The following is a 24,630-nucleotide window of genomic DNA, read 5'->3' on the forward strand; positions in this document are numbered from 1 at the left end:
TCTTGTGAGATGAAGACTTTGAGGAAGACTTGGAAGAAGACTTTGAGTATTTCTTCTTCTTCTTGTCGTCAGAATCATACTCCTTGCTCTTCTTCTTCTTGTTGTTCTCATTGTCCCACTATGGACACTCAGAGATGTAGTGGCCAAGTTTCTTGCACTTGTGGCATGTTCTCTTCTTGTAGTCATGAGCAGAAGCTTCATCATTCCTTGAGCTTGATCGTGAAGACTTTCTGAAGCCTTTCTTCTTGGTGAATTTTTGGAACTTCTTCACAAGCATAGCAAGCTCCTTTCCAATGTCTTCAGGATTATCAAAACTGCTGTCAGATTCTTCTTCAGATGAGGAGACAACTTTTGCCTTCAGGGCACGAGTTCGCCCATAGTTGGGACCGTAGATGTCTCTTTTCTCAGAAAGCTGAAACTCATGTGTGTTGAGCCTTTCAAGTATGTCAGACGGATCGAGTGTCTTGAAGTCAGGACGTTCTTGAATCATCAGGGCTAGGGTATCAAACGAGCTATCAAGTGATCTTAGGAGTGTCTTGACGACTTCATGCTTGGTGATCTCAGTAGCGCCAAGGGCTTGAAGTTCATTTGTGATGTCAGTGAGTTGATCAAACGTGAGCTGAACATTCTCATTGTCGTTTCTCTTGAAGCGGTTGAAGAGGTTGCGAAGGACACTGATTCTTTGATCTCTCTGGGTTGAGACGCCTTCATTGACCTTGGAGAGCCAGTCCCAGACTAGCTTAGATGTTTCCAAAGCACTCACACGGCCATACTATCCTTTGGTCAGATGACCACAGATGATGTTCTTGGCAGTGGAGTCTAGTTGAACGAACTTCTTGACATCAGCAGCGGTGACACCTTCACCAGCCTTGGGAATGCCATTCTTGACGACATACCATAGGTCGACATCAATGGCTTCAAGATGCATGCGCATCTTATTCTTCCAGTAGGGATATTCAGTTCCATCGAAGACTGGGCACGCAACGGAGACTTTGATTATCCCTGCAGTCGACATAGCTAAAACTTCAGGTGGTTAAACCGAATCACACAGAACAAGGGAGTACCTTGCTCTTATACCAATTGAAAGTGCTAGTGATTGACTAGAGGGGGGGTGAATAGGCGATTTTTAAGAAAGTCTTCAAAACATGGGAGTTTCGAAGACAAACGATAGAAATAAACCTATTACCATGCAGCGGAAGGTAGACTACACTAAGCAAACCATAGTCAAGTATTCAATGAAGTGAAAGCACAACAACTAATGGCAGCTAGGCAGTATGGATCATGTAGGAAGATAGTACGAAGCCAATCAGAACAAGCAGTCACTCAGTGAAGACAGAAGATAATGCAAACAAACAATGACTTCACAAGGACCAACTGTAAATAAAGAGATGGGAAGGATAGAACCAGTGACTCGTTGAAGACAATGATTTGTTGGACCAGTTTTAGTTGCTGTGACAACTGTACCTCTGGTTAGGGAGGCTGAGATTCAACTCAGAAGACCGTGTCTTCACCTTATTCCCCTTGAGCTAAGGACACCCAGTCCTCGCTCAATCACTCTGGTAAGTCTTCAAGGCAGACTTCCAAACCTTTACATACTTCGTTCACCGGCGATCCACAATGACTCTTGGATGCTCAGAACGCGACGCCTAACCGGCTGGAGGATTCACAGTCCTCAAGTGTAATAAGTCTTCAGATCACACAGACAGGAAGACTTAAGTGATGCCTAACACTCTTTGGCTCTGGGTGTTTAGGGCTTTATCCTCGCAAGGAATTCTCTCTCAAAGGCTTCGAGGTGGGTTGCTCTCAAACGACAAAAGCCGTACACTAACTCTGAGCAGCCAACCGTTTATGGTTGTAGGGGGTGAGCTATTTATAGCCACTAGGCAACCCGACCTGATTTGTCCGAAATGACCCTGGGTCACTAAGGAACTGACACGTGTTCCAACGGTCAGATTTCAAACACACACGGCAACTTTACTTGGGCTACAAGCAAAGCTGACTTATCCAACTCTGGATAAGATTTGCTCTCATAGTCTTCACTCGAAGACATAGGATTTTGGTTAAGCATCACTTCAGTCATTCTGACTGGTTCTCTTGGACCCCACTTAACAGTACGGTGGTTCCTATGACTCAACGAAGAAGAAAAAGAACGACGAAACAACTAAGTCTTCGCGCTCCATAGTCTTCATGCGATGTCTTCTCTTGTCATAGTCTTCAATGTGAATGTCTTCACATACCACCTTTGACTTCAATGTCTTCATACATTTTTAGGGGTCATCTATGGTAGGAAAACTGAAGCAATGAGGGACTCCTACCTGTCTTATCCTGCAATTTTCACAAACACATTAGTCCCTCAACCAGGTTTGTCGTCAATACTCCAAAACCAACTAGGGGTGGCACTAGATGCACTTACAGTCATGTTTTGAAGAAATGAACCAAACTGACGCTTAACCCATTTATGGTTTCGATCCACCTTCTGGTGAAGACTAAGCAGAAGCTTTATTGGATCCTTGGCTCTAGTGGCCCTGACTTGTCTGTCTCTGATGATTTCTGCAAGTTCATCATCATCAGAGGGCACTTGGAAAGCAACTTGTTTCTTGTGAGGACTTGGTCGAGGACCTTGTCCAGCAGTAGTCTTCTTCTTCAGAAGAGAGGGAGCAGCTGAGGAACTTGCAGAGGCTCCTGAGGCAATAGATATGCCTGTGGTCCTTTGGCATGTGGCGAGATGCACAGGTGCTGAGGATTTGGTCGGAGCAGCTGAAGATTTTGGTGGAGGAGCTGAAGATTTTTGTAGGAGCATGATCAGCGTGAGGAATTTGCCGTGAGGGCTTTGAGGAATCTGGTCGTGAGGGCATAGCTGAGGAACTTGGCCATGAGGGCATTGCTGGTGAAGCACTGGGCTTGTGAGCAGGCTTCTTTGGCATGGCCTTCTTCGTCTTTACAGAGGCCTCACAGCAGCAGCGGCAGCAGAGTCTTCGTTGAATTTCCTCACTGCATCTTTTGCTTGTTTGGCCAACTTGGCATGGCGCTTGGCCCATTCGTTAGGATAGTCCTCACCGCGCTTGAGGCTGGTGGGATCAGCTATTTGGCCATGTACCAACGGAGGTCTTGGGCATGGAGGATTTGGTGCAAAAAATTTCATACATTTGGGAGTGACATATCTGTACTCCCTCCACTCTCTTGCCCATCTCCTCTCAATCCTTTGAATGCGCACCTTGCGCTGATTTTTATCTTCCCCAGGGGGTGTGCAGTACCCAGCATAGATATCCTCAGGGATTTCAAAAGCAGTATTGACCTCAGGCCTCTTTCCTCCTTTCCGTGGCTTCTTACCATCAGCCATTTTCTTCAGTTGAGGATTTGAACAATTGAATTCTCTGAAGAGGTATGCAACTTTTCTTCGAGGAACGCTGCAAATGAGTTAAGTTGATGAGAACCTAGTGATTCAGCCGCTGACATGAGTACCTACGAACAGAGTATAGTTGCGAGGAATTTGGAGAGGTCATATGCATTCTCAGAAGGTTTTTTATAAAGAACAAGTTTGAGGAATTTGACCAGATGAGTCTTGAAGAATTTCACTAAGCGTTCTTTGTCTTAGGTTCCAGAGATGTATAGATCGAAAATCCACACATTTGAGGAATCTTGAAGAAAAACATAGCTTAGAGAAACGAATCAAGAACATATGACATGTGAGGTGTTTTAGTGTGTGAAGATATGAAGAAAAACACCTTTGAGGATTTTGAAGAAATCATTTGAATCAAAGAGGGCAGTAAAAGTAACTTTTAATTACCCTGGACGAAGAACACGATGAACTGGCATGTGGAGATGTGAAGTTCGTCAGTGCAGATCTTCCACGCCCTAACTTGGCGGAGGAAGACAGCTATGGTGGCGGCGGAGTGAAGATTTCCGCGACCGACGCGAGTACGATGACGATGAGGTCGAGGCAGTGAAGCTTTTCCTCATCGGCAACGATGATGTAGCGGCGGTGCTAGGGTTTGAGAAGCTCGAGCTGGAGAGAGGTCGAGCGGAGTAAAAGGAAGTGAGGAAGGGGAAGGGGGTATTTATAGCCACGGTGAAAAACTGTTCGCCCGAAGAATTTGGATGAACGTGCCCCTGACCCTTCTCATTCACTTGACATGTGTCACCCACATACTGAGAAGTGGAGATTGTGTGCGATCGTGGGTGAATGGATAAGTATATCGTGGGATGCGGAACGGTTTGAGCGGCAAAACCGAAAATTTAGATAAGATAGGTTTTAAGGTTCCGTTCGCAATTTCTTCAGCTGACAAGGACATAGTGAAGATTTTGAACGAGTTTAAAATAGAACGAACATGAAGAATTTGTGAACAGATTGGGTTGAGTATAGCATAGAAGGGGGAAGGGTCCGATCACATTCACTTAGCAGAAAAACCAACTTGAAGAAATAGCCATAAGTGAATACTGTAGAGGACATAAACTCGTATATATATATATATATATATATATATATATATATCCAATGAAGAAAAACAATGGAAATAGAGAAGACAATGCAAAGTTGAAGAATCTGAACAACTGAGGAATTTCAACTTTTGGTGGTGGCGAGACCCACCATATAAGAATGATGATTCCAGACACCGCGTACAATTGTCGTAGGGTTCTGGGAATCAAATTCTTCGTTAATTTCTTCACACTTAGAGTGTTATTATTCATTGATTGAAGAAAAACTTTCTTGATGTGTTGCACATCTAAGTCATCAATTTTGCATAAGTGTTAGGATGAGTGTCCTTTTCAAAGAACATTCGAAGATTTTAAGATATTTAGCTCACACCGCAACTTGCTAAATCTCTTCTCATCCAAGGGCTTTGTGAAGATATCGGCTAGCTGTTCTTTAGTCTTCACATGCTCAATAGAAATGTCGCCCTTCAACACATGATCACGAAGAAAATGATGACGAATCTGAATGTGCTTTGTCTTCGAGTGCTAAACTGGGTTGTGAGCAATCTTGATGACACTCTCATTGTCACAGAAGAGAGGCACATTCTTCATGGTGACGCTGTAGTCCTTGAGAGTTTGCTTCATCCATAGCAATTGAGCACAGCAAGAACCAGCGGCGATGTACTCAGCTTCAGCAGTAGATAGTGATACGCAGTTCTGTTTCTTCGAGGGCCAACAAACCAAAGATCGTCTGAGGAAATGACATGTACCAGATGTTGACTTGCGGTCCACATGATCACCAGCATAGTCAGAGTCAGAATATCCAATGAGATCAAAAGCCGAGCCCTTGGGGTACCATAATCCAAGTGTTGGTGTGTGAGCTAGATATCGAAGAATATGCTTCACAGCCTTATGGTGTGATTCCTTCGGTGTAGCTAGAAATCGGGCACACATGCAAACACTAAGCATGATATCTGGCCTAGATGCACATAAGTACAATAAAGAACCAATCATGGAGCAGTATACCTTATGATCGAAGTCGATACCATTTTCATTAGTGCATAGATGACCATTTGTGGGCATAGGAATTTTGACGCCTTTGCAATCTTACATGCCGAATTTCCTCAGTACATCCTTGAGGTATTTCTCCTGAGATATGAATATGCCATTGCGTTGTTGACGAATTTGAAGACCTAAGAAGAATTTCAATTCTCCCATCATAGACATTTCATATTCCTCCCTCATCATATAACCAAATTCATCAGTATAACATTGGTCAGTACAACCAAAGATAATATCATCAACATATATTTGGCACACAAATAATTCACCATCATAAGATTTAGTGAAAAGAGTAGGATCGAGTGAACCGGGTTTGAAGCCTTTCTTCATAAGGAATTCCTTCAAAGTATCATACCACGCCCATGGGGCCTTCTTGAGGCCATAGAGGGCCTTATTGAGTCTGAAGACTTTGTCAGGATGCTTTGGATCTTCAAAACTTGGGGGTTGAGCAACATATACTTCTTCCTCAAGCTTACCATTAAGGAATGCACTTTTCACATCCATTTGATATATAGTGATATCATGATGGTTAGCATAAGAAAGTAAAATGCGAATAGCCTCAAGTCTAGCAACAGGTGCAAAAGTTTCATCGAAATCAATTCCTTCAACCTGTGTGTAGCCTTGAGCTACAAGTCGTGCCTTATTCCTTACCACAAGGCCATTTTCATCTTGCTTGTTGCGATAGATCCATTTTGTGCCAATGATATTGTGCTTGCGAGGATCTGGATGTTTGACCAATTCTCAGACATTGTTGAGCTCGAACTGATGTAATTCTTCTTGCATGGCCTGAATCCACTCAGGCCCCAGAAATGCTTCATCTACTTTAGTGGGCTCTGTGATAGAGACAAAAGCATAATGCCCACAAAACTTAGATAAATGTGAAGCTTTTGAGCGTGTGAAAGGACCTGACGCTTTAATGTCATTGATGATCTTTTCAACTTGCACTTCTTTTGCAACACGAGGATGAGCTGGTTGTCGTTGAGGAATTTGATCAGCATTTTCTTCAGCACCATTTTCTTCAGTATTTTCTTCAGGTGCATTAGCTTGACGTTCTTCATGTTCTGAAATGAATTCTTCAGCAGATTCTTCAGTAGGAATGACATCCTCAGTAGCCTTGAACTTGATAGTTTCCTCAGGTGCTGGTTCATCTATCACAGAAGGTAGGTGCTCTTTTTGCGAGCCATTAGTTTCATCGAACCGCACATCTACAGTTTCAACAACCTTGTGAAGAACGTTGTTGAAAACTCTGTAGGTGTGCGATCCTTTCCGTAACCAAGCATAAAACCTTCATGTGCTTTCGGTGCAAATTTTGAGTTGTGATGAGGATCCCTAATCCAACATTTAGCACCGAAGACTTTGAAATAACTTACATTAGATTTCTTATCTATGAGGAGTTCATAGGCAGTCTTCTTGAAGAATTTGTGAAGATATACTCTGTTGATGATGTGGCACGCAGTATCAATTGCCTCAATCCAGAAACGATGAGGCGTTTTGTATTCATCAAGCATAGTGCGAGCCATCTCAGCAAGAGTCCTGTTCTTGCGCTCCACGACGCCATTCTGCTGAGGAGTATAAGGAGCAGATAACTCATGAGTAATGCCAAGTTCATCAAGGTAGTCATCAAGACCAGAATTCTTGAACTCAGTTCCATTGTCACTTCTGATGTGCTTGATCTTCACACCAAAGTTGGTTGAAGCCCTCGAGGAAAATCGTTTGAAGACTTCATGCACTTCATGTTTGTAAGTAACAATGTGTACCCATGTGTATCGAGAGTAATCATCAACAATAACAAAGCTATATAGAGATGCATCATTTGAGACTGCAGAATAATGGTTAGGACCGAAGAGATCCATGTGAAGCAATTCAAATGGACGAGTGGTGGTCATGATAGTCTTCGCTGGATGCTTAGCCTTTGTCATCTTCCCAGCTTCACAGGCTCCGCATAAGTGATCCTTGAGGAATTTGACATTCTCAATGCCAATGACATGCTTCTTCTTCGCAAGCGTGTGCAAATTCCTCATGCCTGCATGACCAAGTCGTCGATGCCAGAGCCAGCCTTCTGAAGCTTTTGCAAGTAGGCACACAGCTGGTTGTGGTCCTGTAGAGAAATCAACAATATACAGGTCTCCTCTCCTAAAGCCTTCGAAAACTTTGGACTTGTCAGCTTCCATAACCACAACACAACGATACTTGCCAAAGACAACTACCATATCAAGATCGCAAAGCATTGAGACAGACATGAGGTTGTATCCTAAGGACTCGACAAGCATGACTTTGTCCATGTGTCGATCCTTTGTGATCGCAACCTTACCTAGACCCAATACCTGACTTTTTCCTTTGTCAGCAAAGATGATATGCTTCAGATGTGATGGTGATAAGGGAGCATCCATCAATAGATTCTTGTCACCAGTCATGTGATTTGTACATCCACTATCGAAGACCCACTCAGTGGCTTTGGGTTGATCATCCTGCAGATGAATTAGTGCAACTTACGAACTCATATACTTCATCAGTGAAGAATATGACATCAATTCATCAGATCAATTTCATCAAGCAACAGAATAGATGAAGCAGTATTCATGATTAGCCTGCGTCCTTTCAGGCACATTCAGGTCTCCAGCAAATTCTTCAGACGATTACATACGTCTAGAGACCTGACCCTGTAGAAGAGATTAGTTCTTTTTCTTCACCACCCACATCTGAAAGGGTGGCAAAAAGTTCATCACTCTGCGAGCTCCATACGAGAAAGGTGGCATATAAGCCAGTCCATTTCGTTTCACATAGGAGGGGTTAGGATAAGCATATGAATAAGCAGAGAAATTCTTCAAGGACTTATGAACATAATGATTAGAAGAATAATGCTCATATTCATAGCCCTTAGCTCTTCCCTGCGAAACAGAGTTGTTAGCACGATGATATTCATATGAGGACTTTGATCCTTTTGAGGAATTTGGTCCATATGAAGAATTTAATCCGGGGTTCCTATTCTTCACAGGTGGTGTCCTGAGGACATTCACCTGAAGACTTTCAAGGCACTTTTTGGGAACCCATATTTTCTTCATAGGAGGACTGTTCCTGCAGTTAGTGCCAACATATCTAGCAAATATTTCACCATTCTGATTTTTGAACAATTTATAGTTCGAGTCAAATGACTCATCATCAGAACGAGGAGATTCACATGCAAAGCCAGATAAGTTAGATGGATCAACTGGAGGTCCCTTTGCAGCAACCCATGAGATTTTGGAGTACTGCTCAGGCTTCCAATATGTACCATCAGCATTGAGTTTCCTCTCAAAGGCAATACCCTCCTTCCTATGGTTCCTATTGAGGATCTGCTTTTTAAGCACATCACAAAGAGTCTGATGCCCTTTGAGGCTTTTGTACATGCCTGTCATGTACAATTCCTTCAGCCCTGCATCTTCAGTGATACTGGCAGTGTCCTCAGATGAGGAATTAGTGATAGCAGAGGCATGTGAAGAATTTGAAAGATTAGCAGCATTCGAACATTCTGGTGAAGAATTAGCAGTTTCACGTTCAATGCACTTCAAGCATGGAGGAACAAATTCTTCCTGAGAAGCGTTGATTTATTGAGCAAGTAATGAACCACGCTCCTTCTGAAGATCTTCATAACTCACTCTTAGCTTTTCAAGGTCTTGCTTTCTTTAAAGAAATTCATATGAAAGCTTCTCATGATCAGATAAGAGAGTGTTATGACAACCTTGAAGGTTGTCAAACCTAGACTGAAGTCTCTGAAGATTTTCAGTCAAGGTTTTAGTGCGATCCATTTCTTCACCCAACATATCATCACTTTTGTCTAGCATGTTTTGAACCTTTTCAAAAGCCTTTTGTTGTTTTACAGCAATCTTAGCAAGTTTGGAGTAGCTGGGTTTGAGGTTTTCATCAGATTCATTCTCACTTGATTCAGAGGAGGGGTATTTGAGTACCTTGGCACCTTTTGCCATGAAGTAATAGGTGGGAGCGTAGTCATCATTGTTTCCATCAGCCTTGTTGGTGAAGCCATTTTCTTCAGAGTTGAAGATGGACTTGCTGACGAAAGCAGTAGCGAGAGCCAGGCTCGCTACACCAGACTCAGACTCCTCAGATGCCTCCTCTTCCTCATGTTCCTCAGATTCAGCCTCAGAGTCCATTTCCTTGGCAATGAACGCCCGAGCCCTCTTGGAGCTGCTCTTCTTGTAAGACAAAGACTTTGAGGATTTTGATGATGATGATTTTGAGGATTTCTTCTTTTCCTTCGCATCATCAGAACTGTAATCCTTGTATTTCTTTTTCTTTGATTCCTTTTCCCATTGAGGACAATCTTGAATATAGTGTCTAGGTTTCTTGCATTTGTGACAAAGCCTCTTCTTGTAGTCACTGGATGAGGAATCATTGCTCCTTGAGGATTTTCCAAAGCGACCACTCCTTGAGAACTTCTGGAATTTCTTCACGAGCAGTGCTAGCTCATGGCTCATACCTTCAGGATCACCAAGGCTGCTACCAGAATCTTCATCTTCAGATTCAGACACTGCCTTGGCCTTTAGGGCACGTGATCTACCATAGCTCGAACCATAGAGATCTCTCTTTTCAACAAGCTAGAACTCATGAGTATTTGGCCTCTCCGAAATGGGCAGCCCGCGGGGCCACCTCGGGGCAACTCGAGGGTTGGTTTCACTCGTAGCTTGACCTATCCGGTGTGCCCTGAGAACGAGATACGTGCGACTCCTATCGGGATTTGTCGGCACATCGGACGGCTTTGCTGGTTTAGTTTTACCATTGTCGAGATGTCTTGTAACCGGGATTCCGAGTCTGATCGGGTTGTCTTGGGAGAAGGAATATCCTTCGTTGACCGTGAGAGCTTGTGATGGGCTAAGTTGGGACACCCCTGCAGGGATTTGAACTTTTGAAAGCCGTGCCCGCGGTTATGGGCAGATGGAAATTTATTAATGTCCGGTTGTAGAAAACCTGAAACTTAACTTAATTAAAATGAATCAACAGAGTGTGTGCCCGTGATGGTCTCTTTTCGGCGAAGTCCGGAAAGAGAACACGGTCTCGTGTTATACTTGAACGTAGGTTGTTCTAGGATCACTTCTTGATCATAGTTTCTCGACCGTGCCTCGCTTTCTCTTCTCGCTCTCTTTTGCGTTTGTTAGCCACCATATATGCTAGTGCTTGCTGTAGCTCCACCTCATACCTTTTACCCTACCTATAAGTTTAAATAGTCTTGATCGCGAGGGTGTGAGATTGCTGAGTCCCCGTGACTCACAGATTATTTCCAAAACCAGATGCAGGGACCGATGATACCGCTCCAGGAGATGCGACTGAGCTCAAGTGGGAGTTCGATGAGGACTCAGGATGATACTACGTTTCCTTTCCAGACGATCAGTAGTGGAGCCCAGTTGGGGTCGATCGGGGACATTATGCATTTGGGGTTGTCTTTATTTTGGTTCCGTAGTCGGACCTTGATTGTATCTGGATGAATGTAATGATATATTTATGCTATTGTGTGACGTGGCGAGTGTAAGCCAACTATGTATCTCTTTCCTTTATTTCAGTACATGGGATGTGTAAAGATTACCCCTCTTGCGATATTGCTTACAATGCGGTTATGCCTCTAAGTCGTGCTTCGACACGTGGGAGATATAGCCGCATCGTGGGCGTTACACTGTCTCCCCTCTGCCCGTCCCCGAGGCGTCCACCTATTTCCACGCCGAGATCGAGCGTGTGCGGGCGTCCCTGACGGCCGCGGAGCGGGCGCTCCCGGAGTACGCCGCCGACAACCACGCGGCGTGGGCGGCGTACGTCGAACGCCGGTAGGAGGTGCGGCTCGCCTCCACCAACAACGCGCCGGCACCGCGCGGCCGCAACAACAGCGAGGGCCGCCGCCTGTGGTGGGGCGTCCCGGGCCGCACGCTCAGCGATATCCTCGCGCACCTCGAGGGCGGCAATGACCCGCCGTTCGAGTACCCGACCACTCGGAGCGGCAGGCGTGGCTGCCGAGGAGGATGATTGGATGGTCATCCTCCTCTTCCTCCTGCTCCTCCTCCCGATCCTCCTCTCACTCCTCCGGCGCGCCGGCGTTTGTCAGCGTCAAGCCAGAGCCGTCCGAGACGCCGCTCGGTAGGCGCACCCGCGGCGCCGGCCTCATCATCAACGACGGCGGCCGTGGCTCCTCCTCCTCGGCCACTCCTCGCCTAGTCAAGCTGAAGAGGGAGCCAGGGCTGGCGACGGTGAAGCCGGAGCCGGGGCTCGCCGCCGTGAAGCCGGAGCCTGCTCTCGCCGAGGAGGCCGACCAAGAGGCCGCCTTGCAGTGGGCGCACGAGGACTACGCGCGCATGGAGCTGGACCGCCAGCGCCGCGCCCTGGAGGAGATCGCCGAACGCCGCCGCCGTGAAGCAGCGCGCCGGGGCGAGGGGTCGAGCAGCGGCGTCGGCCGTGTCAAGGACGAGAAGCAGGAGGACGACGCCGGCGACGACTACGCCCTGCTCAGCGCCTACTTCGGCCCGTAGTTTAGGGTTTTTTTCTGTGCATTTTATTCGTGTAAAAATGTCTAAATTTCGCTGAAATATGTCGTGTTTGTTGAAATTTGGCCTAAATATATCGTGTTTGCTGAAATTTGGCCGAAATGTGGGGACGGCTGGGGACGTACTCGCCCCCACGCCGAAAAAACCGCCAGCTCGCCCCCAAGAGGCGATTTTCGGCGTGTCTTGGGGGCCCAACGGCTGGAGATGCTCTTACACTCTATTTCCCGTCCCACTATTTCCCGCCCCCTTTGTGAGTCTCTGGAACGGATGTATTTTTGTTTTTATGCAACGGAAAGGGGGTATGCCTGGTTAAGAAAACACAATGTTATATCTTAAGCCTTTGATTAGGTGTGTTGTAGAAAAAAGGCTTAAGCATGCTATGCATATCTATATTCCTCACTTCCGTTATTAATTCATGATTAGAGTGCCAACCCGCTTAATCACTGAGTGCCATCTGTTACAGTTGGAGCTAAGAAAATTTACATTGATCGTCCCTAAACTCGCTGGCCCATAATCAAAATGTTGTTGAACTTAAGAAACACTATAATACGATACTTATACATGCGGATACGTGAAATCTACGGTCCTGCGTACAATCTTGGCTATGGTAGAGCGTTGTCATGCCGCCACGTCGCATTGTCTTTTTGCAGAAGGACCCCTCACTTTTTCAGAAATTGACCCGCGCCCTACTCCTTCTTGTCGTCAACACTATGAGGCCTTGTTTGGTAGACAGGGCTTTGAGGGGCTTGTGGGGGGCTTATCCCTATTGGGCTTAAAAGCCCCAAAATCCCCTAAGCTCTTGTTTGGCGTACAGGGCTTGACCGGGCCGGCCCCTCTAGATCCCCTAAAATCCCCCTCAATCCACGGGGCTTCTGCGCATCGAGGGGGAGCTCGCGGCTTTCCTGGAACGTGACAAGACGGAAGTAAGCAGCCGCAAGAACAACCGCAATAAAAGCCGCCGCCGTCGCTGTCGCTATCAGCGCACCGCAGCCGCCGCCGTCGCCGTCAACGCCACCACCGCCATCGCCATCGGCTTCCTCTTCTTCTCCGGCAAGCTGCTCTCACCGGAGGTACGTCCCCACACCACCTCCCGTTCCCGTTCCCTCCCCTCTCCTCCCTGGGGTTTTGATCTGGGACTATCTGTGTACCAAACACATTATTTCAGAGAAAAGGGCTTGGGCTGGAAGGGGCTTTGATGAATGGAAGGGGATTTGAGGGGATTGGTGGAGGGCAGGGATTCACCAAATCCCCACAAATCCCCAGCCCCTTACGGGCTTGAAAACCACCTGTGCCAAACAAAGCCTGAAGGGGGGAATCCCATAATCCGTAACCTTAGCGTGTAGCGACGATGTAGATTACCCAGTCGCTGGCGAAGATTCTTGTTCAGGTGGCAGAGGGCAATGCGAAGAAGCTCGCAAGCTTTGCGAGATTTGTAGTTGGTTTCTGAACATGGCGATCCTCTACGAGCAATCAGCGGAGATTGCATTGGCTGCCATGTAGGAGGAGAAGGCATGGATGATCGAAGATGGAGCCATTCCGATCGTGATAATCCGTTGGGTGATGATGGAGACAGAGGGGGAGGATCCGGGGCATAGAGGGTGTTGGAAGGCTTACAGGTCTCGCGTTCTTCATCTGTCGGGTCCGTGCTCATGGCGATATCGGCGCCAATACCAGGAAATTAGGCGGCGCTGGACGACGACTAGTTAGTCTCGCCAACAAGGAGGAGGTTGCAGGCAAGCGACGTGCAACTGCCTCATCGCTCTCCCCGCTTCCTCGCTGCTCTCCAAGGCTTGGAGCCCTTGGTCGCTCAGCCGACGAGCAGCAGGGGCCACCGCCACTCCGACCGGCAGCCGACGCCTAGCTCAACTATTATGATCCCTCCTTCTTCTTGTTCATCGATTTCAATTTAAATGTACTGATTGATTCCTCATTCTTTTGTAGATTCATCGATGGACGGTGATTTGGTGGAGGCTGCTACTTGTTAGATTGGTGCAGACAAAGAGCTTTTGCTTCAAATTTATGTAGTTTGTCTGAACATATGATGCCATCCCTATGAAGAACTTATGTATAGTTAGTTATGATGCTAGCCCTCTCAAGAAGTTTATCTAGTTAGATGAACAGATGATGCCATCTTTGTTAGATTCATGGCTATGTTTAATTAGTTGTTGAATAAGTTTTGTTTAATTAGTCATGACCAAGTTGCCATATGGCTTGTCTGCTGAGTTTTGTATTCCTGAAGAAGATGCAAAAATGCTTAATTTATTTGGTATATGATTCAAGGCTGGAGCGTGATCATTTGATCTTGTTCTTGTATGAATATAGGCTTAAAGTGTTCATATGTTGTCGCTGAATTTTCAATGGCAACATTGTACCGGCGCTGACAGAAAAGATGGCTAAATTTTTTAATGACAACATTGTGTTCATATGTTGTTGCCAAATTTTACAATTTGTATCAAGTTTGTATCAGGGTTTTTATTGCTAAATGGATCAACAATGTGTTCATAGGAAGAAAATCTTATGCGACCCGGGTCGCACCAACCTGATCGTAAGACCCTCCCCATCGAAGGACACCTGGCTTAACAAATCTCAAAGCAGTCAGATCAGTTATCCTCAAATCCCGTATCCCCTTTTCTTCTCTAATGCCCACGTTCGCTCGTCGCCGCCGCCGGCAATCACTCGCTCGTCGCTGCCGTACTGGAGCTTCGTCCTGCTGCTCTGCCCGAATTCCCTTTTCTTCTACGGCGGCCTCACTCGCTCGTCGCCCCCGCTGCTACTCTTTTCCTCTGCTCGCTAGGAACCAACAAGACTATCACTACTGAATATTGATGTATTAACACTTTGGCTGAAATCCAATTGACGAGCAGCATGCAGTGTTATGCGAACTACGTGAAATTCACACAGTAGTCTTGTATATCCTCAAAAACTAACAAATACTCACCGCACGCTATGGCTGTGGGTGGATTTATATTACCCGCATTCGCTTTCTCCATCTGTCAGTGGAACAAATACTGGTTGGCGTGGATGTTTTTCTGCACGCAGGGAGCAGAGAGCTGCGCCTCCAAGAGCGAGCTGTCGGGGTGCTGATCGAGGAGTGTGGTCGTGAACGACGGGGGAGAGCAGTGGGGACGAAGCTCCAGTGCGGCGGCGACGAGCGAGCATAAGATTGGCGGCGGCGGCGACGAACGAACGTGAGCATAGAAGAAAAGGGGATACGGGATGTGAGGATAACTGATATGACTGCTTTGAGATTCATTAAGCCAGGTGTCCTTCGATGGGGAGGGTCTTACGATCGGGTTGGTGCGACCCGGGTCGCATAAGATTTTCTTCCGTGTTCATATGTTAGTCTGGCTCTGGACTAATGCGTCGTAATTCTGGTAAGGACCAGAATTCCACTGGTTTGGTTCTGTGATGGTTATATCGGATTTCAGGTAAGTGCTGGACATCTGGTAGGCAATGTGAGACCGGACATCCGGTAAGCCTAAGACCAAATGGGTTTCCTAAGACATAAGGAATATGTCTTTTTTGGGTCAATACTCAAGAGTGTTTTGTGGGTGTATGTGTGACATGGATGTATGATGTGAGAGTAAGGCATTGGAAGAAACCATGGGTTTTAAGCAAATCTTTCATGAGTCCCGATGATCCCCTCTTAATAGAGTGGGACCCCTATACTCAAGAACAAACCGAAAAGCCTAAGCTATTTGTTTTTATTTCTTTGTTCTTGAGCAATACACTTATGTAGTTCATGATCCACACGCATGATTCCGCGAACTCTAAAACCTGTGATATGCTTGACAAACATGATTAGTCCTATATATGTATATTATATCATCAACATTAAAATATGATTAAGGCCATGATTGCACTTTAAGCGGGGCCCTGCACGTGAGCCAGCACCGCACGCATCGACTGACGTGACCGATCCAGCTCGAACGGTGCCGGCGAACGCGACCAGGCGAGCCCGGCCTCCCCTCGCGCGCGACCAACCCTAACAGAATGGGCCCACACCCACGCGAGCCGGATCACGCAGGAGCACACATCTGGCCGACCGACGCAATAGAACGGCCCCTACGCCTAACCAAACATGCTAATAGGCCCGTGTATCGCGACCGGACCAGCCTGACGCGGGGCGAGGACACCGACAGGCGGGTCCGTCGCGCGTGAGAGAGCGCGTGAAAAGGCCGTCTCGTCGCACCCGGTGCCATCGAATGATTGTGGCCTCGGGCTCGCCCCCGCGGTCCACCCGTCATGATCGTCGAGCTGGGTCGCCTGGGCGTGCGCTGTTCGGACAGATCAAACGGTGCATAGAGCCCACGAGAGGCCGCATCTTGAGTACACCAAGTCTTGGGAAAATTTCATCTTAAGTAAGGGTCATGGTAAACATGGCCATTCTTCGGTTGTCGGTGGGTCCTTGGCCCGACCCATGACTAGCAGGCCGACGTGGTGAGTACCCCTCAACCCAGGACAACATCAAGCATGTGGTGTGGGACTTCATGCCGTGCCGAAGCATGCGGTCGGCCGTCCAGATGCGACGTGGCATAGCAAGCCAGATGTGGAGCTTGCACTTGGCCCGCGCCCAAGTCTTCCAGACAAGCTTGCTGCATGGGAAGAACTCCAACACAGCAAAGAAAAAGGCATATGCAGAGCTGGCAGTGTACGCGCCTGCCGCAATCCATTTCCAGACGGCCCGATCGGGGACGTTGTAGTTGAGCTCAATATCCTGAAGGCGATCCAGAAGGTGCAGGAATTGCGCAATCACACACACAGAGAGCGTGCCAGGGATGTCTCTAGCCACACACGGTTCAACAGTGCATCAGCAACAGTACGAGAGGAACGCGCACGGGCGTCCACTGCACTGGCAAGGTCCGGCGCGATCGAGTGGATGGCGAGGCCGCCGATCCAGGGGTCCGACCAATAAGGCCTCGTTTGATAGGGGAGGGGGATCTAAGGGGATTTGGTTAATCCCTTTATTTCACCCAATTCCCTCAATTCTCCATTAATCCTTTCCCTTCTCATAAACCCCTCTATTTGGTTAAACCTTCTACAACAGCAGCAACAAAGCAAGCGTTCAGTTTCATGGGTGCCTTGGGGGGTTTTCTGTACCACATGAATTGAGGGGGATTTGTGGGGATCGGAGAGGATTAGCATGCTCAATCCTTACATGTCAAATGGGCTGACAAGGATTTCTGAAGATTTTAAACCCTGTAAGGATATTCCTCTCCAAACCTCCCCAAACCTCCTCCACCAAACTAAGGCCTAAAGGGTTGAGCGGCCGTTGCCAACAGCGACTCGAATGGATGAATCGAAGAGCACCTGGACCTCGGGCTCAGCGACTTCCTGCATCTGCAAGCCAGCCCAGCATGGGGCGCCGATCCGTAGTTGCCACAGCCATAGAGTATGAAAGCAAACCCCAAGAGCTTGAGATTGAGGCCGCCGTATTCCACCGGGCGGCGGAGTTGCTCCCATGCAACGATGACGAGGTAGTTCCCCCCTTTTGATCGCGTCGGCGTCGGCGCCCTTCCAGAAGAAGGCGCCAATGCGCTTCTCAAGCGCGAGCAGCAGCCATGCTGGAAGTTGCATCGCTATGGCATGATACACCGGAATCGAGGTGAGCACTGATTTGACTGGCAGGTGGCCAGAAACAAGAATGACTGCAGAAGATTAAGCTGATATATAATCTTATCAATGCAAATCGCACACAGATAACTTAGAATAAAGTTAACCGGAAAGGTTGGGAAGAACACAACAGGGTACACACAAGGCCAATTCTGCAACTAAAATTTTGGGCAGTTGGCCGGAAGCTGCAGTGACTTTGTTCACTGCGGCGGTACAAATCCCTAAACTACCTGGTGGTGTAGCATTCCACCAAAGACGAGGCGCAAGAACAAGGTTCAATTTTGCAGCACAGGCGCAGCAGAGCACCGATCAGACCATGTATGTCATCCCCACACGCATGATGTTCGAGTGAGGCATCTTCAAGGTTGCGGTGCCACCCCTGCAGTTCCTCCTCAGGAAAGCGTAGAAATAGTTGATGATGAACTTCTTCGTGAAGAATGATTGCTTCCTCGCCCTCACATCGCCATGTGCTAAGAGATATGTGAACCCAGATGCCATGGCTTCCCTCAGTGCCGCGAGCTCGTACTCTAAGCTGGGGTCTTCTTCTGCGGACATGGAGCTAGAGGGGAGCAAAGGAACGCTGCCTTCCATGCCCAACATTCGACTGTCATCGCCCGGTCTCTGATCAGAAAGCAGTGGAGTGTGCAGATCCTCAGCAGCAGTAGCAGGAGATGATGGAACGATCTCGGACACTTCAGACACATCATCACGCTCTGCCTCCATTGTGCTCACCTCGAGCGCGAGTTCCTGGGCCTCCCTCCTCAGAAATCTCTCTAGGCTTTCAACCAAGAGATGCTCAAATGAGCCATGGTCCTCTTTCCTGACATCCTTGTAGCCATACCGTGCAACACAACGGAACATGTGGTAGTCCTTCTGGCCAACCCTTCTGAACAAGAACCTTTCTTCAAGCGGCACATATGGGACAGGAACATATTTGATGCAAACAAAAACGATTGTGGAGTGCATTGCTGGCAGTGTGATCAACAGATGACCAAAGATCGATGGGATTCCCTGGACCAGCTCATTGTACACAAGTCCAATGCCTGGAACTCTTACTGTGCCAAGTGTTGATCCCAGGTCAAGAATAAAGTCCAGGGATATCTTCCCACGCATCTCACTCTGGTATTTCAACACGCTTCCATAGTTCCATGTATACATTATGCAGAGAAACAATGATGAGAAAGCAAGTGGTAACCATCCTCCTTCTAGCAGCTTTGACATGACGGCAGTTAAGTAAATGAACTACATTGCACCAAAAAATATAGGGAAGCACAAAACAAGATACAGATTGGTTTGCCATATAAGAAGCATCACCAAGGTTACCAGTGCAGTACTGACCATCATGACTCCAACTTCAGCAATGCCTGGATTTTTTTTAGAGAATCGTGTCAGAAACAAATCAGATAGTTGCTTTGCTGAAGATAAATAATATCATATGCAGTGTTCATCATGAAATGGAGCAGTAACTGGCCATCAGCTGATTGTTATGCAACATAATCTGTTATAGCCATGCCAAAAAGCTGAACATTATTGCCACAATAGTTTATCAAAGATACGTATTCTAGATGCTAAAACAAGAAAGATATTGTTGTAAATTCCTTAAAAACGAAAACACTGACCATATGCATTGGCAATATCGTTCGTACTCCTGAAAGTGGCCACGATGATGATGCACATGATCATGAGAAACCAATTCATCACAGGTATGTAAATCTGACCCATGACTTTCTTGGAGGTATGGATTATTTTGATCCTAGGAAAGCAACCAAGTGCCATAGCCTGCTTTATGCAAGAGAAGGTTGCAGATATCATAGCTTGGCTGGCAATCATAGCAGCAAGTGTAGCAATCACAAATACTGGCCAGAACAGAACTTCTGTTTTGCAAATAGAAAAAAAAAACACTTAAATGAGGGAACATCAAATGGATAATTATTTACAGTGGTAATAACCTAGACGGTCTGATATATCTATGCCATCCGAGCAGCTTACCTGGTACAGAATCATAAAATATCCTTTCTACGGCAAGTGGATGCTTCATCAAATATGCAGCTTGGCCCATGTATGCAATAAGCAGGCAAGGGAATACCACAGCAGTGAATGCTAGCTGGAAGAAACAAAAGGAAAGGTCAATTTAGCTCTGATAAAAAGTGATTCACAAATTTGAAATATATCACACGGTAAAATCAGGAAAAGGCGTATCTCAGTTGACTAGTCAATGTCTTAACCTGTATTGATTTGACAGTGAAATGGCCCAGATCAGCAAACATTGCTTCAGCTCCTACAATTGCAACAAGAAATGAGTCTTGGGCTCTTGGCCGTATGCAGCAGAATAACTTTCAGTGGTAGGATTTATGACTGGTAAAATCGATGACCAATCAGCCCTTATGATTCACTCAGCATAAATTTCGAGTTGCATTTGTTAGTAGTGCAACAAGTGAAGCACTGCCATCCAAATTATGTCAGATAATATCATGACATCCAGAATACTACAGTATGGGGACAGGCAGAAAAGGATAATTTTCATCCCTTGTAATACTCTTATAGTTTCTATGTAACAGTTTTGGTACTGCTAAATATAAGAATGCCAAAAACATCACAAGACACAGTGTGAATGTAAATTCTGTAATATTGGCGCTGGCTATTTTAACGGATACAAGAAAAAAAACTAGATTAAGAAACCAGACAATGCTGGAGTAAGAGGTACCTGTGATGCACAAGACACAACCACCAAGAGCTGACCATGCCTTTATGCCGTTCATCTTGAAAAAATAATAGATGTACATTGGATTGAGAGCTCTCACTACTGACGTGTCATACTTAATTATGTTGTATATTCCAATGGAGCCCAAATTAAGAAACCACAAAGCCAAAACAGGAGCGAACATGATTCCAACTTTGCCAGTTCCAAAGCTCTGGACACTGAATAATAGCACAAGAACTAGGATTGAAACAATTACAACAGCATCTGCAAAAGAAGATGAAGCAAGGAGATACTTATGTTCTTGTGGCTTTGGAAAGTAGGATTATATGAAAAAATGGTTTAATATGTCGGCGATGATATTCATGAAGGGCATAACAAATACCAAACCTGCATCAAATCCAGCAACTTGACCCTGGAGACCACTGACAGCAGACATAACTGAACATAACAAAAACAAGAGACGAGGGTCAGCGATTATGCAGTTTCGAGGTGAATAGCCAATTCATTTCAGAATCTCTGTTGGTAGAAGAAATAAGGAAAAAAGAGTGTGGACATGAAGCACCTGACATTGACGGAGTGAGGATGCCATCTCCAATCACCATGGAAGTCCCCATCAGAACCAAGAAGAGGAGAATATTTTTGTAGAGTGGCTTCTTTTCTAGGTAGTCTTTGACAAGCAGAGCACGTTCAAGCTCAGGAGTAGGTAACTTAAGCCTAAAACTAGAAATATTTTCATCCACACGCTGCTGATTCGGTAACAGGCTGACTTTTGCATACCTGCAAATCAACGAATATAATGCAAACGTGCCCCCTGCAAACGATGAGATGATACAGTCAGTAAGCCAAACCAATCTGGACAGGAGCCTACACAACTGACGGTCTACAAGCATTATGTACCGAACCAGTTTTGCATCTTACCTTCGCCATTGTCATTGGCTTTCAGGACTATGAATACGTATTTCGCAAAAGGGATCAACGCTATCGTGTACATGACCAGCGAAAGCGCTCCAAGGATCTCCACCTCTGACTTGATGGGGACCTTGCTGAACACATCGCTGAAGACATAGAGAGGGCTCGTACCCATGTCACCATAAACAACTCCGAGGGTTTGAAATGCCATTGCGACGGTGCCCATCAACGATATATCCTGGTGCAAGGTGCAGCTAAGAGGGGTCAAGCACCGCTTCCATTGCTAGTACATGTGGTAGAAAAATACCCGACTCGTCTAGAAAAAAAGACTAGCGCATGTTTTCAGAGTCAGGCGCGCAGATACTAGTTGATATATGAAATGCCCAACCAAAATGGCAGCAAAAGCACAGGTTCATCAGGGCTACGACCTCAGTAAACCTCGGACGATCGATCCTGTATCGTTATGATGCTTTCGCCTATTGAGAAATGGTCAAAGGTCGCGTCGTTTTATACTGAAACAATTCCGACTCGCTACGCTAAGTCGCCAGCGCCGATCAAAACGTCCCCAAATCAGCGGATCGTCAGGGCGACGAACCTGGGCGCTGTGGCCATGCGCGCCGCGCACGTTCATGGCCTCGACGTCGAGGGAGTCGGCCCTCTTGGGCCGCTTCCCCAGCCTCCGGCGAAACGCGGAGGAGCTCCTCCGCGAGAGCAGGGCCCCTCCCGTGGCGCAGAGGACCTCGGCCTCGTCGGCGGCCGAGAGGGCCCAGGGCTCCTGCTCGTCCTCGAGCGACCAGTGCGGGGACTCGGACGAGTCGACCTCGCTGGCGTCCACCCACCGCGAGCTGCCCCCCGATCGCCTCGGCCTGAGCGGCCGCGCCGACGGCGGCTGCTCCTCCTCCTGGATCCCGCCGTCGTCCATTTTCCCTCCCCTGCCGCCTGGCGCGGCGGCTCGGATCCGCGGAGAGCGCGGGCTGGTCCTGAGCGAGGCTGCGGCGAGGCGAGGTGTGGTGTGGTGTGGCGTGGCGCTTCGCGTTGGGCTTTCTTCGGGTTTGGGATTTTTTTAATCGGGATTCGGGACCGTGTCAATGATGCGGGGGCAGCGCACGGCTAGGATTTCGTTTGGAATTATTGCGATTTGTTTACGTGATCCGATGAGATGATCACGTTTGGCTTTTGGCGGCCAGTTGAGCTGTCTGTTGGTGAAGCTGCATGCAGTTTGTCTCTACACGTCCAGCCTCCCACATATTTGTAACTGAACCCTTTGTGTACTTGCTATAGTAATTTTCAGCGGTACGTGTCCCCTCCCACATATTTTTTTCAGTGAAGTCCTTTATTTTTTTACTGTAGTAACTTTGTTTCTTTCATGCCAGGCAAGGAGATCGGTTTTTCTTGTTGTTCTTTTTAGACTCACCAAAGTGGTGAGTGAAGACAACATGGGTTACACTTACACGCTACAGTGCCATCTTTCAGTTGTTGATTGCTTCGTCCTCTCGCCCTCTGCCCTCTGCGCTACGTCACGTGGAAAACTAGTACGGTACGGCGACAATAATAGAGACATGACATCACAATGCTGCTCTGCCAGTCTATTGCATGGGGTGGGGCCGGCACAGGTTATTAGTACGTATCAGCGTCGTGTCGATACATTGGTGTGTTCCCAACCGGGGACGGGTTTTTCTGATGAGAATTGAAGCGTGAGATGAGACCTCAGGTCCGATGGGTCGCCGTCGCAGGCGGCCTCCACTTGACAATGGCCCGGCACGGCGCCGTAACTGCGTACGCGACGCGGTTGCGCCCGACGAAAGCAGCGACTCGTTTTCTTTTATCTGTTTTATCATTTATTTATTAGATTTAGATTTCGGCCAAGGACTACGAAGAGATACTGATGTATGATCCGTACAACGACGGGTATATCCTCGTTTCAGATTGCTCATTGCTCCTCTTATTTTTAACATTGAGATGGCTCTTTTTTTTTCGAAAAGAGGATTCCCCGGCCTCTGCATCTGAACGATGCATACGACCACTTAAATAAATAAAATAGGTTAAAAGATGTCAAAGAATCTTGAAGCAAAATAAATGCGAGCTCACAAAGAACCTCGACGCTGAAAAAAGAACAGGCCAAAAAGCCACAACCGGCTGGCAAGATAAAGATAGGAAAACTAATTGCCTATCATATTACATGACCGCCATCCAAACCGATTGAAGATATCCCGCGCTACCATCTTTCACCGGACAGATCCAGTAACCAAACGCTTCCTGGTCTCCGTCGGAGTGAGTAAGGACCACATACGGATCAACGCCGTAGCATGGAAAATAACCTGCAAAAAATGAATAGTAGTTATTCTGTTAAAAGCCAAATCATTTCTGCAGTTCCAAATTGCCCATAACAACGCACAAACTCCTACACGAATATGTCTACCTGTATCGGACTCTATCCCATCCAACCATGTTCCAAATAACGACCCGACCGAACTCGGAGGAGTAATGTTAAAGGCAATTTGCACGGTGCACCACAGAATTCTCACCAACGGACACTCAAAGAAAAGATGCTTAATGGTCTCGTCATGATCACAGAAACTACACCTAGTAGATCCTGTCCAATTACGCTTAACCAAGTTGTCCTTTGTTAAAATAACCTGTTTATGGACAAACACATAAACACTTTAATTTTCAAAGGAACTTTTACTTTTCAAACATGTTTGGAACTAGGAATGACAGTCGAGTTAATAACATCGATGTACATCGACTTAATAGTAAATTGTCCAGACCTAGTAAGTTTCCAGCACAACTGATCGGGCTGATTAGCTAGCTGAACTTCCATCAGTCTACGCACCAGATGAAGCCAAGCTTCCCATCTATCACCAACAAGCACCCTCCGAAATTGAATATTAAGAGGAATGGACTGCATGATCGTTGCAACTAACGCATCACGTCGCTGGACAATACGATACAAGGTTGGATAATGTAGTGCCAATGGTGTATCACCCAGCCAAGTATCCTCCCAGAATCGTGTATCTTTGCCATCACCGATAATAAACTTTGTTCTATTAAAGAAGGCTGCCTTAACTCTCATAAGCCCCTTCCAAAACGGTGAATCAGTTGGTCTCACTGTCACCTGGGACAAAGTTTTGGAATGCAGATACTTGTTGCGGAGAATCTGCGCCCAAGTTGCGTCAGTCTGAATAGAAAGCTTATACAGCCACTTGCTAAGCAGGCATCTGTTCTTGACCTCAAGATTCTCGATACCCAAACCCCCTTGGTCCTTTGGTCGACAAATAACATCCCATTTGGTGAGTCTATACTTTCTCTTAAGTTCATCACTCTGCCAAAAAAATCTCGATTGGTAGAAGTCCAACCGTTTCCTAACCCCAACTGGAACCTTAAAGAAAGATAGTAGGAACATCGGCATAC

General features: G+C 46.7%; 1 protein-coding gene, 1 long non-coding RNA gene and 1 pseudogene across 3 annotated transcripts in view; 2 read left to right on the plus strand and 1 right to left on the minus strand.

Moving 5' to 3' along the window:
* The window catches only part of LOC123101332 (uncharacterized), a 50,896-nt gene extending 39,607 nt beyond the window's left edge, over positions 1 to 11,289 (plus strand). The window contains exon 9 of the mRNA XM_044522830.1: positions 11,119 to 11,289. Coding sequence (XP_044378765.1) covers positions 11,119 to 11,289 — 171 coding nt within the window. The remainder of the gene's footprint in view (positions 1 to 11,118) is intronic.
* Positions 11,290 to 12,846: 1,557 nt separating this feature from the next.
* LOC123107011 (uncharacterized) lies at positions 12,847 to 14,291 on the plus strand. Its single transcript, XR_006451566.1, has 2 exons — positions 12,847 to 13,066; positions 13,938 to 14,291. It is a non-coding gene; the product is annotated as an uncharacterized lncRNA (long non-coding RNA).
* Positions 14,292 to 17,667: 3,376 nt separating this feature from the next.
* On the minus strand, positions 17,668 to 22,275 carry LOC123103635 (potassium transporter 23-like; annotated as a pseudogene). Its single transcript, XR_006449883.1, has 9 exons — positions 21,815 to 22,275; positions 21,229 to 21,457; positions 20,873 to 21,121; positions 20,698 to 20,748; positions 20,314 to 20,574; positions 19,835 to 19,887; positions 19,599 to 19,713; positions 19,229 to 19,483; positions 17,668 to 18,973 (listed from the first exon to the last, which is right to left on the minus strand). The product of XR_006449883.1 is annotated as a potassium transporter 23-like (transcript).
* Positions 22,276 to 24,630: the final 2,355 nt, after the last annotated feature.

This window comes from Triticum aestivum, chromosome 5A (assembly GCF_018294505.1).
Source record: "Triticum aestivum cultivar Chinese Spring chromosome 5A, IWGSC CS RefSeq v2.1, whole genome shotgun sequence".
Classification (NCBI taxonomy): domain Eukaryota; kingdom Viridiplantae; phylum Streptophyta; class Magnoliopsida; order Poales; family Poaceae; genus Triticum; species Triticum aestivum.